At 41.7% G+C, this 16,272-nt stretch overlaps 1 protein-coding gene across 1 annotated transcript in view; it reads left to right on the forward strand.

Moving 5' to 3' along the window:
• The window catches only part of TCEA1 (transcription elongation factor A1), a 40,792-nt gene continuing 24,520 nt past the window's right edge, over positions 1–16,272 (forward strand). The window contains exons 1-3 of the mRNA XM_006259939.4: positions 1–209; positions 9,615–9,677; positions 14,368–14,473. Of these exons, the coding sequence (XP_006260001.1) occupies positions 141–209; positions 9,615–9,677; positions 14,368–14,473 (238 nt within the window). The 5' untranslated portion in view covers positions 1–140. The remainder of the gene's footprint in view (positions 210–9,614; positions 9,678–14,367; positions 14,474–16,272) is intronic.

Raw genomic sequence — 16,272 nt, forward strand, 5'->3', positions numbered from 1 at the left:
CGGGGCTCGATGCGCGCTGCCTGGCGCCGCCGCTTGCCCGCCCGCGCCGCTCGGGCTGCTGGGTGCGCTCGTGCCCGCGGCCTGGCTCCATTTGTGCGCAGGGCCCGGGCGGCGGTGGCTCCTCCCCGGCCCCGGCAGCCATGACCGCGGAGGATGAGATCATCCGCATCGCCAAGAAGATGGACAAGATGGTGCAGAAGAAGAACGCGGTGAGCGGGGCCGCCGAAGTCGGGGTCTGGGTCGGAGCATCCGCGGGCGCTCCGGGCCCAGCCAGAGCTCCGTCCCCGGCTGGGTCCTGTGCGGATCTGGCGCCCGGCGCCTCCAGGGACCTGCTACCAACTGGTGGGAGCGGCCTGGCCCGGCCAGGCCGAACGCCCGCCCCCAGGGAGCCCGGCTGGGGCTGCAAGCACAGCGGCCCCGGCTCCGGCCCATGGGCTGCGCGGCTCAGCGCTGCTCCCTCGCGTGTGCCTGCCTGTCCCTTCTGCAAGCTCTCGGGGAAGTCGGCTCACTGCCCACCCCCGAGCTCCTGGTGTCCTCCAGCCGACTGGCGCGCGGCTCGGGTGCTTTAACGTGGGTTTCCCGTGTGTGACAATGGTAAAGAGTCCCAAGTTCTGGCGATGATATGTCGAAACTTGATTGCCTGCAGGTTCAGAGATGTCCTGGGGAAGACTTCCTGTCTTCCTTTTTGAGGGGAGGTGTAACCCACTCCCCCCTCCCCTCCCCCCCCCCTCCCCCGCTGAGGATCCTAATCTCTGGGCTAGTTAGAAGGTTCTGTCTGGCACTCTGCCTCATTGGGAACGGAAAGTGTCCTCACACAAGAACAGCCCCTAGCCCCCTGGGTAGGGCGCTTTCCTGGTATGTTGGGAGAAGCGGGCTTTGTTGTTTTTATGCTAGGAACTTGCACTGTTTCTTCTGATCCTGGAAAAACTCCTCAGTTTGTGTGTTGGGGACTGATCCTTTTTTGGCAGGTCCATAAATTAGCTCTGCACCTTCAAGTTTCCCGTCTAACACATTTCTCCTTCCCATGCCAGTTCTGCTTTCTGCTCCCAGATCTGTGCTCCCCACCTGATCTGCTGTTGTGCTGCTTGTCTCTTACCCAGTCTGCCACCAGCCACCCACTGAATGAGAGTCACAACAGCTAGCACGCTGTGCACTGAGCCACCTAAGCACTGAAAAGGATGGTATATCTCAAATCCCTTTTCTGTGCTGCAGGAAGACACCTGTGTCAGGATCGGATTTGCAGTCTGAAACTTTCGCTTGGAGTAAGGTGTCTAAATTGTTCCCTTCAAAATTAGACCAGGGAAGGTGGGTGCGAGGGAAAGGCCGCACTTTTCTTTGAAAACAATTGGAGGCAGTAATGTGCTCCCCTTGGCCACTCTTGTTTTAACCACTGTCCCGCTGGATAAGTTGCGACTCATTCAGCTGTTCCTTTTTCTTCCCATGTATTGCATAGGGGTTTAAGCTCCTAACTCTTAAGTCCCACTCTGGGAGCCAGGTGCCCAAAAGTTAAGAGGTATGATGCTTTGTGGATTTAGCCCTTAGTTTCTCTGTGCCCTACTTCCATCTCTCTGGGTGCTGCGAGGATAAACGTGTTTATAGTCTGTGAGGTGTTCTGATCCAGTGGTGATGAAACTAAATTAATACCACATGTACTCTTGTTGCAAAGAATGCTAACATCGTACTGGGCTGCATTAGTAGAAGTATTGCCAGCTGAGCAAGCGAAATGATTATTCCCCTATATTTGGCACTGGTGAAGCCACATCTGGAGTATTGTGTCCAGTTTTGGGACCCCTGTTACAGAAAGAATGTAGACAAATTGGAGACAGTTCAGTGGAGGGCAACAGAAATGGTGAGGAGGCTGGGGTACATGGCTTTGGAGGAGAGGCTGAGGGAACTGGACTTAGTCTGTAGAAGACAAGACTGAGGGGCAGGTTTGATAGCAGCCTTCAGCTATCTGAAGAACAGTTTCAAAGAGGATGGAGCTGGGCTGTTCTTAGTGATGGCGGATAACAAAATAAGGAGCAATGGTCTTGAGTCGCAGCGAGGGAAGTTTAGGTTGGATATTAGGAAAAACTTTCTCATGAGGATGATAGTAAAGTACTGGAACAGGTTACGCCGAGAGGTGGTAGAATCTCTGTCCTTGTAGGCTTTTAAGAGCTAGCTAGACAGTCTTGGTTGGGATGATGTGGTGGAGATGGCTCTACTTTGAGCAGGGGGTTTGACTAGATCAGTGGTTTTCAACCTGTGGTCTGCAGACTGTCTAAGGGGTGTGTAAAAGATGACTGTGATTAATCAAAAGTGTGTGAGTGCCCACACTTAGAATTCGAAGGGGTCTGCACCTCCCTTCAAAATTTTGTAGGGGTCCACAAATAAAAGAAGGTTAAAAGCCACTGGACTAGATGATCTGTGGTCCTTTCCAAACCTAATTTTCTGTGATTTCTATGTAGAGAATATATATGTTCTTATTGTACAACAGAAGCTCAAATAACCACAATCCCACCTGTAGCAAGAAACTTTTTATTTTCCTTTCTTGTTTTCCTCAGTTACTTTTGCAAGTTTTTAAGCTACTTATTTTCAAATCTTGTACTACATCCTGTCACCTGACCCTGCAGTACAGTCAGAATACTAAATTAGCAACGTAATGTACAGATCATCTCCTGTGAAAACGCACTGAGCTTTCAGCTACAGGATTATGACTTAATTGAAGGATAAAGCTATATTGAGTTCTTATACACAAATACAAACTGGGTAAAAGTTTCTGACTCCTCATGTTTCTTTTCAGAGTTTTCTACCGTATGAATTGCTTAAAGGGTTTTGTTTTGTTTTTTTTTTGTCAGCTTTTTTGTCGTGTTTATGACTAACACTTTTAAATATACAATATTATAGCATTTGAATACATTTGGTGCATTGTTGCTAGTTTGATGAAAACACTTCCAGAAATATTTCAATCCTGATTTTTGTCAAGGGCCAGAGCAGAAGGGATGCTTTTATTTAACCTGCCATTGAAAAACTGGATTCATGGCTCATGCTATAGTATTGTAATTGTCTGGTGCTTGCCTTTTGAGTTGAAAAGTGTGACATCAGCATAGACATTAACCCTTCATGAAGCAGATGATGTGTGCTCTGTAAATAATAAATTTGCTAATTACAGCTTGTAAGCGGATTGCTTAGGCTGCTGGCTTTGGCAGGCAGGTTTGCTCCCTGAGGAGCTCCTCAGCCACTCCTCCCAACTCAAACACTATCTTTAAACTGCAGACAAATAGACAAACAAACAAACAAACCCTGATGCCCTGTTGCAGACGTTTGGAGGGAAGCTCCTTTGGCTCTGGGTCGGGGCACAGCAGCATGGCTCCACACTGTAGCAAGTTGTTATTCACAGCTGGCTCCTTCCTTCCAAACTGCACCCCAGCGGTTCCCTTTCTCCTCTCCTATCTGGGGTTTTAAGCTCCTAGTGAGTCACTCCATTATGAGCAGCTCCCCTATAGCTGCAGCTACTCAACAGGGCTGGCTGCCCCGTCATAAGGAGACAGATTGCCCTGTTACACAGCCATGCTGAATTTGAACTCCTCTTTTTATGCTCCCCAAATCAGGTAAGAATTCCCTTCCATAGTTAGCAGTATGTCCCCATCCGTCCCTCTTGTCTTAGGTGCTGCAGCTGCTGTCCCTCACTGCCCTGCGGGTGGGGGAGCTGGGGCAGGCCAGGAGTGGCTCTCAAGTTTCCTTGGCCCCTGGAGCAGGCAGATACAGCAAGGACAGTGACAACAGTGGGTGGGAGCAGAGGGAATGGAAAGAGGGGAGGTTCTGTTGAGCATGGGGCTGGGGAGCAGGGGAATTCTGCAAGAGTTCCCAATTTCAGAACTTTAAAAAGGCCCTGGCTGCTACTCCTGCAGTGTGGTCTGGCCATCCTGGTAGGAGGTGGGAAAGGGGGTGAGGGGTGCACCCACCTCTGAAGCACCAGTTGCTGTTCCCATACCCTATTTTACAAAACCTGCATCCAGTCACAGAATGAAGGATTGGTGTCATCAGTGTATAAAATAAAACTAGATTGGGTGGGATTAACTTTTTGTTTAACCTTTGAAAGATTAATTGTTTAGAATTAAGGAGAAATTAGGTTGGTAGCCCTCCTTTTTCTGGTTTGAGCTTCACAAGAGGTTGGGGGAAATGAGAGAATGTTTTGCATTAAAAGTTTGGGTTTAATGCCCAGTATTCTGTTCTTCAGAAGACCAGCCCTGGTGGTGATTGGCTTTATGAGAGCACAAACGCACAAAATAGTAAAACCAGCCTAAGAAGCATTTACTTTTCAATTTTAACCTTTTTTCTGTTTGGTTTGATTATTGCTTATGAAACAGTTGAAAGAAAAGCCTTTTCTATTGAAGATTCAATATCGTTGTCCCTTTAGTTAAGGTCTGAGACAGCTCTCAGTCCCCTTTGTGAGTCTTTCAACTGAGATAGTGAGTGAGAAACAGTCTTGAAAAGGAGACTGTTTTTTAAAACTGGAAAGCTGTAAAAGTTAATATGGACATTATTAGCAAATTGTTAGATGGTTTCAATTCGCATGTGAAAAATCCTTTAAATTGTTAGGGTGCATGGTTATCACGAGACATGTTTATCACAAATAAACAGGTAGCCATATACATCCAAATCCCTCTTGCAGCATGCATCCATGACAAATAGAGATTTGAAATTGCATAATGTAGGCAACTGAAGATTAGTTATGACAGAAATGTCTCTTTGAGCTTTGTATCATTTTTCATATTTCAATGTATTCCAGCTAAATTTTATTTAGCAGACTTCTTTTTGACTAGTTTGAACATTTTAATGCAACCAAATACCTTAAACTGCAATTGTGTTCAGTTTGCAAAATACAGTCTGTCTTATGCAACTGTGCATCGTAAAAAGATTTGCGTTTAACATAAATGAAATAATATGTAGCGGGGTAAGTTTTAAGCTATTTTTTAAGCTGTAGTATTAGGGTATTTGTTCTATAGCCTAATATTTAAGAATAGTTTATGTAATTTCCCCCCATATTCACACTAGCAAACAAGTTAGGCTTTACATGCAGTATTGTTTTCTTCTTTTCTGTATGTGTGCTCCCAAGCATGGAATATTTTGCTTCCCTGTAAGCAAATTAAACTGTATTTCTTACTACTTTGGTTTGTAAATGGCTAATGTTCAGAACAGATTTGCCTCTTGCAGAATATAGTATGTTGTTACCATATATCAAGTGACTTTGAGAAGTCTGTATCTGATTCCACATCTGTAAAGGGGGAGAAATGGTCCTTTTTTTGGAGAGTTGTCAGTAATTAATTAATTCATATTAGTGAGATTAATTTTAGTCACCAGAATGGAAAATTGCTATAGAAGTATATTTCACAGGTCAATTAATTGAATACATTCAGCGGAGATTCAAGGGTAGTTATGCATGAGGATGAATTGTTACAGCCATAGGATTTGTCTGTCACCAGCAGTATGTGCCATCAAAGTACAGTTTGCTACAGCTTGGTACAGTTGATCCCCATTATATTCATCCCACAGTTGAGACACCCTTTCACTATTGTTTTGTCATAGTTATGATCAGAAAAGTGACCTTGCTAATTAAATCGTGCTAAGTGCATCGTGGGCAGCAGGTTTCATGTCTGCAGTTCTGTCAAGATGTTTTCCTGTAAGTGCTCTAAATTAAACTTGGTATCTGAAAAACAAGCCGAGTTCTTTCTGTTGTTTGCATCATCGCCACGAGCAGATTGTGTGCTTAAGAGCATAGCTGACCAGTTTGATTGTGGATAAAAGCCAAAAAATATTAAACTTACTCTTCTATAGTTTGGTTTTACTGTGTTGCTCTACAGTAAAAACTTCTGGCTTTATAAGTAAAGGTGATAGGTGCCAAAAAAAAGTAAAATTTTCAATTAAACTAAGACCTGTTTTAGAAGGCTTTCTTTAAACAGCCTGGATAAGAGACTCTGTTTCTTCAGACTTGACACAAGAATCCCGCTTTCTCTCTTCTTCGCCATCCTTTTGGTGGTCTTGTAGTAAAGTAGAGGAGGGTTGTCTCTCTGCTGCTGTGCCTGTAACAATTCCACAGGGGTTGATAAATTATTCTGGAGTTGGTGGGGTGGAAGGAAGGATTTAAACAAGCACAAAACATCAACTTCATGCATGGAGTAAAGTAAATAAAATAGTGGAAGGAGGAGCTTCATGCTGTAAAGAGAGTAGGATTCCACTAGTGAGCTAGAAGGAAGGCAGAATATATGGGATACAGTGCCGGACTGTTCCCAGATAAAGAGACTTGTTTAACAGCAGGAAGAGGCAGAAATTGAGAAATCAAGATTCAGATCCTCTTAAAAGGTGGGGGTGGGGGTCGGGTACAGGGTGTCAGCTTAAAAAAATATGGGCTGTGTGACTTCATGCAGATTGAAAGTCACCAGGATTTGAATCTGAAAACTTGAAACTTGAACAGCCTTTGGCAGGAGTTATTTTATTTAGTGCCATGGTAGCACATGGGACAATTGCATCCATGCTTATCTGTTTCTGGAAGGAGCATAGGAGGGGCCAAATCTGGAAAAGCTACACAACACAAGGCAGCTCCTGCCTGGTTTAAGGCCAACCATGGTCCTAATGTAGCAGGAGTGCATGTTGGGCAGTTTTACCTGTCTGCTGCCACTGCTGTGTTCTCAGGACACAGCTGTTCCTGGGATGGCTGTGCAGCAGACCCAGGGCAATTTTATTTGAAGGCAATAGGACCTGATTGTGAAGCACATGAGGCAGTATCAACGTTGCTTTGCAACCATGTTTAAAAAAAAAAAAAGTGGTTAGGGGTGCCCTGACTCTCTCTCTCTCTCTCTCTCTCTCTCTCTCTTTTTTTAAGTTGAGACCCACTGGTCTGTGGCCTAGTGAACAAGTGTCTACACCACACTCCATGCACTGTACTAATTTGTACTTCATCTGGTAGTCTTAAGTTATGGGTATACAGACACAGCTGCTTTACTGTGTGTCAGTAGCTCTGTGGTAACTACCTTTTGTGCAGACTTTTCTCTTTCAGTAAATGGAAGCTAAATTGTGGTAACGTAGTCCTCCTTTATTGAGGACCAAGTTATGGTGACAAAATCTGAATCCCTTCTGTTAAGTGGTAAATTATGTCACCTGTACCTTTAGCAGAAAACATGAACTAAACTTGCACATCTGAAGTTTCTTTAAGGTATGAGAGAGTGTTGAGTTGATGGAGACAGCTTGTAGCTTGTGCTGAATTTTAGCCACAGAAAGACTTTGGTCTCCAGACTAGCATCTTGCCAAAGCCTAGCATTCACTTAAAAATATTAAATTGCTAGAAGATAGTGGTTAACTACATAGGTTGACATCAGAATCAGAGAGAACTTCTTGAGCTTCTGAATCGTGAGTGCAGATGAAGATACAGTTTTACTTTCCCTCCTTCACCTCGTCTGCTTTACTCCTCCCCCATGATCTTTAATTAGAAATTGATATAAAATCTGGATTGCTAGAAGTTTCATAGATTCATAGATGTTAGGGTCGGAAGGGACCTCAATAGATCATCAAGTCCGACCCCCTGCATAAGCAGGAAAGAGTGCTGGGTCTAGATGACCCCAGCTAGATACTCGTCTAACCTCCTCTTGAAGACCCCCAGGGTAGGGGAGAGCACCACCTCCCTTGGGAGCCCGTTCCAGACCTTGGCCACTCGAACTGTGAAGAAGTTCTTCCTAATGTCCAGTCTAAATCTGCTCTCTACTAGCTTGTGGCCATTGTTTCTTGTAACCCCCGGGGGCGCCTTGGTGAATAAATCCTCACCAATTCCCTTCTGTGCCCCCGTGATGAACTTATAGGCAGCCACAAGGTCGCCTCTCAACCTTCTCTTGAGGAGGCTGAAAAGGTCCAGGTTCTCTAGTCTCTCCTCGTAGGGCTTGGTCTGCAGGCCCTTGACCATACGAGTTGCCCTTCTCTGGACCCTCTCCAGGTTATCCGCATCCTTCTTGAAGTGTGGCTCCCAGAATTGCACGCAGTACTCCAACTGCGGTCTGACCAACGCCCTATAGAGGGGAAGTATCACCTCCCTGGACCTATTCGTCATGCATCTGCTGATGCACGATAAAGTGCCATTGGCTTTTCTGATGGCTTCGTCACACTGCCGGCTCATGTTCATCTTGGAGTCCACTAGGACTCCAAGATCCCTTTCCACCTCCGTGCCACCCAGCAGGTCATTCCCTAGGCTGTAGGTGTGCTGGACATTTCTCCTCCCTAGGTGCAGCACTTTGCATTTCTCCTTGTTGAACTGCATCCTGTTGTTTTCTGCCCACTTGTCCAACCTATCCAGGTCTGCTTGTAGCTGTTCCCTGCCCTCCGGCGTGTCCACTTCTCCCCATAGCTTTGTGTCATCTGCAAACTTGGACAGAGTACATTTGACTCCCTTGTCCAAGTCGCTGATGAAGACATTAAAGAGTATCGGTCCAAGGACCGAACCCTGCGGGACCCCACTGCCCACACCCTTCCAGGTCGAGACCGACCCATCTAACACGACTCTTTGGGTGCGACCCTCTAGCCAATTCGCCACCCACCATACTTTACCAAGGATGGAGGTAAAGCTCCAAGTTTGTTTGGGGCTGTGTCAGTGAACAGTCTAGAGGCTGCAGGTGTACTTACTTTGCAAGCCTCTAGCCTCTTTTGAGCCTGGATTTTATGGTAGAGTTGAGGATATTGGTGCTGTTCAGATACGTGACCACTTGGATAATGGGAAGCTCCATTCCTGTGAAGTTTTCATAGGAGCTTGTTTTCGGCAATACAGAACTTCTAAATTTTGTGGAAGAGGACGTCTTTCCTAATCCCAGTCAGGAGAAAGACGGGAAAGGTAACAGAATTGGCAGCCTCCTTGTTTTTCCTTTCCCTACTGATGACCCACCTTTTCCTCCTTTTTTCCTTAGCTGCTCTAATGTCTTCAGCCTGTGGGTGACACCAGGTGAAATAATTCACTTGAAATAACTGACCTTTTGTTTGGCTTTTTTGATGAAGATGCACCTATATGCCAAGTAGCAGTCAAAATATAGTCTTTCCGGGGTGGGAACAATCAATTGGTGCACAGTGTATTTCACAAGTATGAAAGGGGAACAATGTTGAATCAAATGAGGAGTTTGTAAATTTGTTTCCCAAAAGCAAAGGTATTAATATGGCTGTAACCACCTCAAAATGGCATTAAGTAGCATGAAGTGAAGTTCTGGGATGTTATTTGAGGAACTGGTATATTATTTACTATTTTACTTTAACATCTGTTTTTTTATAATCTATCTTGTTTTTATTACAAGCCTCCCTGAGCCTTTTTGGAGAGGGTGAGATATAAGTCAAATAAACATTGAAGTGGAAAAATGAAGGATGAAATGATACAGGACAGAACAGCTCTTGTGCCAAAAGTTGTACCTCCTCCATCACAGGGCTAATGTATGATGCTGGAGTCTAGAAATGAGTGCACACACTTCAGAATTATTACACTTGTGCCTCTAGCAAAAGGAAGAAGTTGTGTTGTAAGAGCTGAATTTGTTTGCTGCTAAACTTTTTAGAAGTTAATTGTGGAGGAAGAAAACTATATTTTGAATAACACTTCTATGTATGCTTTGCAGGCTGGAGCTCTGGATTTATTAAAGGAGCTTAAGAATATTCCCATGACTCTTGAGTTGTTACAGGTATGTTTGTTTTTTTGTTGTTGTTGCTTTTGTGTTAAATGTGTGTGGGTTGTTTCTTTTTTTTTTTTTAAGAAGAGAAACAGTGCCTATTAGTTTTGTTATAAGCATGCACTACAGTAAGGGGTGTCTATCTAGACAGCCAAGCCAACAGAACAACAGTTATTATAAGGGAGATGATTGTTTTCTGGTTCAATTTGGGGAACCATCTTAGAATTGCTATTTGCCAGGGGTAAGCACATATAGAAGCTTTTAAAATCAGTCTTAATTTAATAATCTGTTGTAGGAAAACTTGTGCATTTATGCACAGTCTGAACAAGGGTCACTTTATAGACTGTATTATCTTGGAGATTAATTTATGCCTCGGACATCCACCAAAGGCACAACCCTCTTATGTTCCCTTTTTCTGATAAAGGAGATTAACATGCTGTGGTCCCCTACCCTGTATGGCATGCTACCTCCCTTTTAGATCTGGAGGTGTAACCAACAGTACTGTCTTATATAGTTGTACAGGTAGGTGTGAGGAATCCTAACTTAATCCTTGTTACTCCTAAGAGTAATCCTTGTTACTCTTCATCTCCATGAAGTAATCGCAGAGTAATTTTGCTTTTTTTTAGAGCTGTGCCTGCATCCCTATAATGTGATAGATAATTACAATTTTAATTGGATCACAAATTAGAAAGGGGGGGGGTGGAAATCTGATGCTTGAATTTGCTAGATCTTGTAAAAATCTCTTTATATTGTCATTTGCAGAAACAGTATTTTAAAAGTAACAATGCTGTGCTTTGCCCTAATTTTAGTGCTTGTTAGCAAAGTCCATATTTAATGTTGAAGGCTGTTTCAGGTAAAATTCCATTTTTACTTCAGAATTAGTTTGGTAAACCAGCTTTGTCTGAAAAATTAATTTCTGGCAGTTGCAAGTTTAAGGGAAATCTTCGGCTGTTTTGTGGATGTCAAGACTGGAAAAGATTTGTACACAATAGTAGCCACATATTATTTGTAAAGTTAAAAGTAGATGGACTTTGAAACTTGGCATGTATTTAGTGCTTGTCGATAGTGGTTTAGCAGTGACTAAGTTTTTGAGCCCAAATAATTGGATATATAATACCAGGGAAACATAATAAACAGCTATGATTGCTATAGTCTAATGAGGCTCTGTCTCCTTGATGACATCACAGTACATATTGCTCCTCTCAACTAATTGCTGCTATGACACTTTAATTAGAGGACTTGAGAGAGAGAGCGAGAGACACACACAGAATTTTCCCAAATGGCAATTCAGCGATAAGGTTGAACAGATTAAATTAACCAGGAGGTGCATCATCAGGGATCAGTGGTAGAGTTAAGTCTTGTAGTGTTGTACAGGCAATATACTGTGGTACACATTTGTAAAAAATGTGTTGCACTTAATAGGAAAGGGGAATTGAAAAGGCTACTTGTATTTAATGTAACTGAATTAACATTGCAAAACATACGTAATTATCTTCCTTTTTATATAACACACTTTGCATGTGGAATGAAAGTCTGTTAAAACTTCAACAATTCTTTACAAAACATTTGATTTTTTTTCATTGCTGAAAGGCAGTCATGTAGATAGCTGGTGCATAGAACCGTGAACAAAAGTGAGAGAGAGGAAGGCAACATTTTGCCTGAGAACAGCAGGATAAACGCTTTGCTTTTGATTGCATAATAGTTTGCTATCTTTGCAAATCAGACAATCAAGGAGTGAGGTGACTATTGGGATTTCAACCTGTGGTTAGAGAGAAATGTTGATTTAAATCCCAGGTCTGTACTACTGAGGTTAACTCCTTTTGCCTCTGTACTGCTGAACTTCAAATTGATGTGCCAGAAAATGCCATATCTAAATAGTACCAGTATGCCAAAGAAGTTTTATAATTTTTTTTTTTCTTGAACCAAGTTAATGTAGAATATGATGAATATAAAGCTAAAGTAGTTGTCAGGATAGAGTCAAACAAAAGACCTTATGTCATGTGCTCCATGAACCAAGTGTTTCTCTTCTCTAAGAAATGGGGTTATTTGTCGCCATTTAATGGATAGTTCCTCATTTGGTTCCTTGGTTCACGTTTGAACAAGCATGATCTTCCTCAGGGTTGTGGTAACCTGTCAAACAAACTAGTAGAAGGATTAAGAAACAAGTTTGTCACATGCCATTTTTATCCCCTCAAAATTAGATTCAGAATATCTTGTTAAGATGGTGGCTGAACAGTTTAATTAATTAAATTATACCTTTTTAAGTTTTTAGCATTTAAATAAGAGGAAAAAATATAATTTAAAACTTTTGCTAGTGCTCTATGTAAGCTATACTTATTTACCTAACATTTTGTTCAATGTGTTTCCCCAAGCTTTTCATTCTTCAAGCATCTTTTGTATATTCCCACTTGAGGTGGATGGCCTGCATACAACTCAAATAATGGCATTCAAATTGACAGCACCCATCAGAGCACTTGTGTATCTCACCCTTTTGCTACTTGACTCATGGTTTCTGAATATTCTGAGGGCAAGGCTGTAAAAGATAAGTGCAGGTTTTCAGTTTACCCTATAGTAGTAGGGAAAAAATGGTAGGGACTCTGATTGATAACTGGGAACTAAGAACTGCATTTTAATTCTTACTCCCCATTTTCCTTTTGCATTTGGAGAACACCTGCATCACTTTTGATGACAAACAGTATTCATTCACTGTAGACAGGTCGATTTTTTTTTTTTTTTTTTAGAGTTAGTATACAGTGGATGTGATGTTAAGTTCAAGACCCTTTCTCTTTCCAATTTCTTCCTCCCTTTTCTTGTTCAGGGACCTCTCCCACAAGAGCCTGTTGAGACCTGTTCTCTCCCTCTATCAGCAGGTGCTATAGAGGAGGTACTAAGGAGTTTCAGAGGAAAAGTGTTTTACTCAAGGTACTTGAAATTAAAACACAAATTGGACCTCGGGATATTTTAATTCATTCATTAAGAAAAAATTTAGTTCTTCATATTTTCCCTGGCTTCCCTCATGTTTCCCCTTCCTTTCAACCCAGGACAGATTTTGCAGCTTTCTGTTCGAGTGATAATTGTTTTAACATCTCCATAAGACCATTCCACTACAAATATCCATGTTTTTACACAGATGGAGGATCTTTTCCAATGCAGGGTACTGTTGTCTAGTCTTTCTGCTTTCCCCCAAGTGTTTACAAAATGCCTATCAGATACAGCACACTTACAGGGAAAAAAAGATTTTAGTCTACTTTTATTTGATGAAAACTTGTCAAGAAATGATCTATTTATAGCCATGTTCCACCTGTATTTCCTTTTTGACAGGCTAAGTGTCCCACTGAAAAGTTGCAAATGATAGATTCCATATACAGAAAAAACTTTAGTAATTTTTGCCAGAAAAAGCTGCATAAATGTATGGTCAGCTATAACTCCTTTACAGCAGTTTACAGAGCAGATTTATCTTTTTTCTCATGATAAGGTTAAAGGCTTCAGCTCTGTGTATAGAGTCTTATATACAGCTTAAAATGAGGTGTCTGCAATCAAAAAGATTACAAACTCACGTCAGACAGTTTTGAAAAATGTTCATTTAAAAAAAATTATTCCTGGTATGTGCTGTACTTATAGTGCTATGGTAAAGTAACCATTGTTCCTATGACTGTCATCTAAGATGCATCCAACCTAGTCTGGGGGTCTCCTTTAACTGTGAGGAGTTAGTTTCCTGGATTTCTATTTTTTTTTTTTTTTTAAATGCACATTGGTGTTTTGGAGTTGGGAGCCATCTCCTGGGCTGCCAATCTTTCCTTTTTTACCTGGAGTTCCCAAGTATTCAGGGAAAAGTAGAATAGCATCTTGTTATATTAGTAGGACTCCTGAATAATTGGAGTGTATTGAAAGAAGCAATAGCAAATTACTTTGATTGGATTCAGTTGTATCCCATCTATGATCCATTCTTTTTATAAACCAGCAGAAGCTGTAGATGGCAGTAGCACACTGAGTTTAAATGTTTGATACTGACTGAGTGGTAGCTTCAAAGCAGCAGACTAATTTTATTTTACATTTACAGAGAAACATCTGCTGTCATAAGATAAAACATCACAATATTAATAACATTTATGGATCTGAACCATTGGTGTTTTTTTTTTTTATGGTGGGATTTTAAAATGCATCCCAACGTATGAGAATTTTTAAAATGTTGAAGTTACTTAGGTACAAATGCTTGCCAGCTGCTTTCTGTAAAATAAATTCTACTGTTGTTTCAAAGTAAGTTCTTTGGGAGCATAAACTTTAACACAAGCATTTAAAATGCTGTATGAAAGTGAGCGAGTTGCATAATATTAGTTTGAATGTCTTAATTAAGATATTTCCTAATTAAGATTCAGGTAAGTAGCTCTATGGACTTGTGGAAAATCTCCCCCAAGTGACTTAGGAGCTCAAATCCCATGGTTTAATAGCCCTCCACCCCTAGGCTGCTAAGCGAAAAGTGTATTGAAATTCATTTGTATAAATGTGTAGATTATCCTGTGAGTATAAAATCTGTAAGGATCTGCAATTTACCCTGTTTTTCATTGGACTCATAAGGACTCAGCTGACTGGGTGTTTGGACAGATTTTACATGGCATTTTTACAAAATACACCTCACCATTTTATTGCCATTTTAAATTGTTTCCATTTTGTGGAGTGTAATGTATAGTTTTCTTTGTTGCAGTCCACAAGAATTGGAATGTCAGTGAATGCAATACGCAAGCAAAGTACAGATGAAGAAGTTACATCTTTAGCAAAGTCTCTCATCAAATCATGGAAGAAGTTATTAGGTATGATTACCTTTTTTGTAATCTTCTTTCTACTTCTGGTGTCTTGCCTATTCATTTTCCAGGGATTATAAAATATTGTCTTTTCCCCCACACATTTAAGACTCACCATTTATTTAGCTTTGAATTTTTTTTTTGTTTTTTCTTGCAGCACCTGTTACATTTTTCCCATTGCCATTTATCTCTACATTACCTCTTCAGGCCCAAATACAATGTAGTTTCATTGTGTGTAAGACCAGAGCAGGAGGAGATATGCCTATGATGTGACTCATTTGTGTTAAACAGTTTTTCTGCCTGCTGCCAGGCCAGAGTTGGTTCACTTCAGCATTAAAATGTACTGACTCTTGCCTGTATTGCTATTTGAAGTCTTCACCCTCTTTGAAGTCCTTATACTCAGACAGAGCTAGGGTAAAAGGCTTTTTATACTCTGGTCGTGGGTTAATGGGAAGGAAAATAGAAAACCAAAGGCCTAACTTATTGTTAAGTTATTTAATAGCATGTCTCACCTTGTAGGAAGAACATTAAAATCTAAATAATTTTACATGCATTTTCCTCTAGCAGAATTAAAGACATTTATTTTGCAGCATTTTCTTTGTCAGGTAACTTTTGCACAGTAGGATTACATTGAATTCTATGTGGCTGTAAACATGAAGCTCATGAATAATGAATATTTGGGACATTACTGTTTACTCGTATAACTTCTATGCCTGTTGCTTCATTTTCTGTTCAAACAAAATCAAGGTTAGGAGTTTTCTCTCTGTAGCTTAAACTCTTAAAATACTGTAACCTCTACTTTCTGTTCTACAGAAATTACAAGAACTGCTGAATTGATAGAAGCCTATTCAGTCTAGAAAAGTGTACTAAATATCAGCAATCATCCAGGTCAGCTAGCTATTCATTTCAAGGGAGTTCTAATTTTATCATATCTTACTCTCTTCTAAATTGTTGCAGAAATGATTTGGTATGTATTTTTGTATGTGTTATGCACAATTTGTGGCAATATTCTATAGTAGCAAATTGCCTGTCAAGAATGCTGGAGGGAAGAGAGTGGGAGGGTGGCGATGGAGCCCTGTGTCCACCCCCCACACCTGGGCCCGTTCCCCATCTTCCACCCCCTCTGCTTGGGGTTTGGACCCACTCCCCCCTTCCCCCACTGCATCAGGCCTGGGCCCACACCTCCCTCTCCCCCCCCCCCCCCCTGGATTGGGTCTGGGCCCCCTCCCCCCCTGCCACCACTTGGGGTCTGGGCCCACTCCACCTGCTATTGCCGCTGCCTCCAGGGAGCAGGGCTAGTGGAGTGCGAGGCCAGCCACCCCCCTGCTCTGTCCCCACTGTCATAGCAGTGCTCCACCACTGCCTCCTGTCCAGAACTCTCTTGGAGTCCTCTTATTGGCTGTTTCAGACAACCAATCAGAGTGTGAATAAAGCGTTATTGACAGACAGACTAAGGCTTTTATAATACTAGAATTTCTTTTTATACACGTGCATTTACTTAGCTAAACCATAAAAGAAAATGCAGTGCTTGGTCAGAAGCCAGCATGCAGCAGTGCACAATGAAACACCTTTTAAAGTAGTCAAATGATTTGTTTTGTTATTATGAAAGAATGTACTTTTGCTGATCATTTGATCTGATACTAATAGTAAAAAAAAGAAAAGATGAAAATGAAATGTGTGTGTAAACATCTCTATTTTAATATAGAACATCGATGAAGTCAGGCAGCCTTTTTTTTAGTAGATATAAATGACAGGACAAAGAGACACTTACTGGAGGAAGAAAAATCTCTAAGAATACAGGATATAGG

This window comes from Alligator mississippiensis, chromosome 3, assembly GCF_030867095.1.
Source record: "Alligator mississippiensis isolate rAllMis1 chromosome 3, rAllMis1, whole genome shotgun sequence".
NCBI classification, from domain to species: Eukaryota; Metazoa; Chordata; order Crocodylia; family Alligatoridae; genus Alligator; species Alligator mississippiensis.